Here is a 3,057-nt window from a genome sequence, read left to right as displayed (position 1 = left end):
ACACTCACACTCACACTCACTCACACTCACTCACAGACACTCAGACACTCACTCACACTCTCACACTCACACACAGACACTCACTCACACTCACACTCAGACACTCACTCACACACACACTCTTGCTCACACACACACACACACACACACACTCACTCACTCACTCACTCACACTGAGCAGGAAGTGATGTGTGGCAGCCATTCAGCAGGAAACATTTCAACAATTTCCTGGCACAGAAATCCAAACAAAAATGAGAGACGAGCAGCATTATCTGCTGTTATGAGCCGAGCGCACGCGGCGTCTGTGTGGGAAAATCCAACGACAAGACACTTCTGATCTACATAAACAACCCATCCACACGCAGTTAACTAAACTAACCCGTTCACACAGACGCAGCGCCTCCTCTGAGCTGCTAACATGGCTACTTTAATGCACTTATATCATCCTTCATTTATTATCATACACTCAACTCTTAGAGCGATTATGTGACAGGTTTGTACTTTTATGAATTCATTTGTCACACTGCAGGGTCTGAAGCTCAAAGGCATTTCAAATTTAGAAAAACGTGAAGTTCCAAAACATAAATACACAGTTTAGCTTTTACATTCATAAACATTTAACCTAAACTCTTAGTGTTGACTGTGATGTCAATCAGGGTTATTATAATTAACTAAAACTACAGCCAAGTAAAAAAATCATTACTTGAAATAAAATAAACATTAAATATAAAATATATAACTTATTTCATCTATTCACAATGTATTTAAAAATTCATTTTCATTTAGTTTAACTAAGTATATAATAACTAAAACTAAAATAAAAAAGAATGAAAACTATATAGACATAAAAAAAACCTAAGAAAAATGACAAAAACAAAATTACAAAAAAAAAAACTGATTCAAAATACTAACAACAACTAAAATAGTATCTCAATTATATTAAAATAACACTGTTGGCAACTACTCAGTTCTGATAATATAATTGCTATATAATCATATTATACATAATCATACATAATAGTAATTATATAATTGTTTATAGTTATGATGGCAAAATAAATAGATTTATCCATTTCCGAGTGGAATCATTTCATCCGTCACATATGAAACATGAAGAGGTTTGGATGCCCTTATTATTAAAAAACATGAACAAAACTACATGATTAACAGTACAGTAAGCACACGTGACTGATCAGAACCGTTTCTGAGGATTTGATTCGGAAAGCGAAGGAAAACACTAAACACGGCATTTTTCTACAATAAACCATTTTAACACTGAACACACCAAACTGACTGAGATTGCTGATGCCCATAAAAGCTGAAGTAAACGTGAAATTCAACAGGTGCAGCAGCGCAGAGAGATTCACGCGTGAAGAGAGGAGAACAAAGACTCCTGATCCGAGCCAGCGACGACTGAAGCCGAACACAACATCCATGATGAGCGCGGGAAGATGGCGACTTCAGCACAAACACACACATGATGCAGACAGACTGAGAGACAGACAGACGGACGGAAGGACTGAGAGGAGAACACGACTGATCTGGAGCGGCGCGGGAGAAACATCAGGAGTTACAATGTAACATTCGCGCGTCATCGACTGACGGAGAAACATTGTAGCACATCAAACACACACGAGCGCTACATCTTCATCTTCACTGGCTTTAAACTGCAGAAACACAGATTATCTGAGCAGCATTAACACACATCACACTCCTCACGACACAATATCACACCTGTGAAGCAGATTAAACACAAAAGCGCAGATTGTGGCTCATAATGATGAATATTTCTTACCCACACGAGCCTGAGAGACCCGACTGACGCGCTGACAACACTGAGCAGTGCGCATGCGCAGCGGGGCCCTCCTATAGACGAGACCACGTGACCAGAGCGCGCTGCACTATATCTGACATCTCTATCAAATCATGTCAGATATTTGCCATGTTTTCTCTCAGACATTATACAGCTTCTTAATTATTAACTTAATATAATAGTTTTAATAATAATAATAACATATACAAATATTATAATATTTATTATTATAATTTTTAATAATAAATAGGATTTTTTTATAATTATTAATTATGTTATTATTCGTTAATAATGAATAGCAAAATAAATAAATAAAACATTTTAAACAATTGAAATGCACAAGTGTTATACTTAAACATGAAATATATATTTTTTATCATAAATGTCATAGCGGGCTTAAACAAAAAATGCATCTGAATTGCATATAAATATTTCCATTCATTTGGATTACACGGTTTTATCATTAATAAAATAATAAACTTAATGTGATTCATATTTGTCAGTCAAACAAAAGAAACAGATCAGATTTCTGCACTCAAACAATTAATTTATTATTATTATTAACTATTTGCATCTGTTTAATTTTATTTAAATACACATATTTTCAACGCATTTATTTAAATTTCTTAGAACCAGCATAAATTGCGAAAACAATTACATTTCTACAAGTTCAAAAGTATGCTTTATTATGACTAGCTGTAGAACAAGCAATATTCGGCTACTTCAAATGTTTGAGACTGAAACCAACTGGATTTATTGATGATAACCATATAAAGCTGCATATTGTGCATTGTTAAAACACATTCAGTTTATTAACACTATTACAGACATCTGACCTGCTTCATTGATATTTGACTGATAAATATGAATCATATTACGTTTATAGTTTTCCATCTTTGATTTTTTTTATTTCTATTATTTCTGTGAGTTCTAATTGGATTTATGTCACTCCAAAACCTTTAAAAACCTTTTTTCCTTTTACATAAATATGATTTGTATTTAGTTTTGGAGTCCATTTTATTTGTTCCTTTTATGATCTGCCAGAATGAGTGCAGCATTTTAACGTAAAATTAAATGTTTTTTATATTATATTATTGGAGAGTGTCTCAGAACTGAAGTTCATGGTGTTCTCCAGTAGAGGTCAGTAGAGCTATAGATCTGATCATGAGGTGTGCGCGTGTGTGTGTGTGTGTGTGTGTGTGTGTGTGTGTGTGTGTGTGTGTGTGTGTGGGTGTGTGCGGGTG

General features: G+C 34.6%; 1 protein-coding gene across 2 annotated transcripts in view; it reads right to left on the bottom strand.

Annotated features, from left to right (window-relative positions):
* Positions 1–1,855, bottom strand: part of LOC107653885 (lethal(3)malignant brain tumor-like protein 4) — a 58,521-nt gene extending 56,666 nt beyond the window's left edge. For both annotated transcript variants that reach the window (XR_001630282.1, XM_016440753.1), the window contains exon 1: positions 1,796–1,855. Coding sequence is in view for 1 of the 2 variants with exons in the window: in XM_016440753.1 (XP_016296239.1) it covers positions 1,796–1,850 (55 nt within the window). In the remaining variant the exon portion in view is untranslated. The remainder of the gene's footprint in view (positions 1–1,795) is intronic.
* Between the last annotated feature and the right edge of the window lie 1,202 nt (positions 1,856–3,057).

This window comes from Sinocyclocheilus anshuiensis, unplaced genomic scaffold (genome assembly GCF_001515605.1).
Source record: "Sinocyclocheilus anshuiensis isolate Anshui unplaced genomic scaffold, SAMN03320099.WGS_v1.1 scaffold1994, whole genome shotgun sequence".
In the NCBI taxonomy this organism is placed as follows: domain Eukaryota; kingdom Metazoa; phylum Chordata; class Actinopteri; order Cypriniformes; family Cyprinidae; genus Sinocyclocheilus; species Sinocyclocheilus anshuiensis.
Note: the sequence above shows the minus strand (reverse complement) of the source record. Positions and strands in the feature narration are given on the sequence as shown.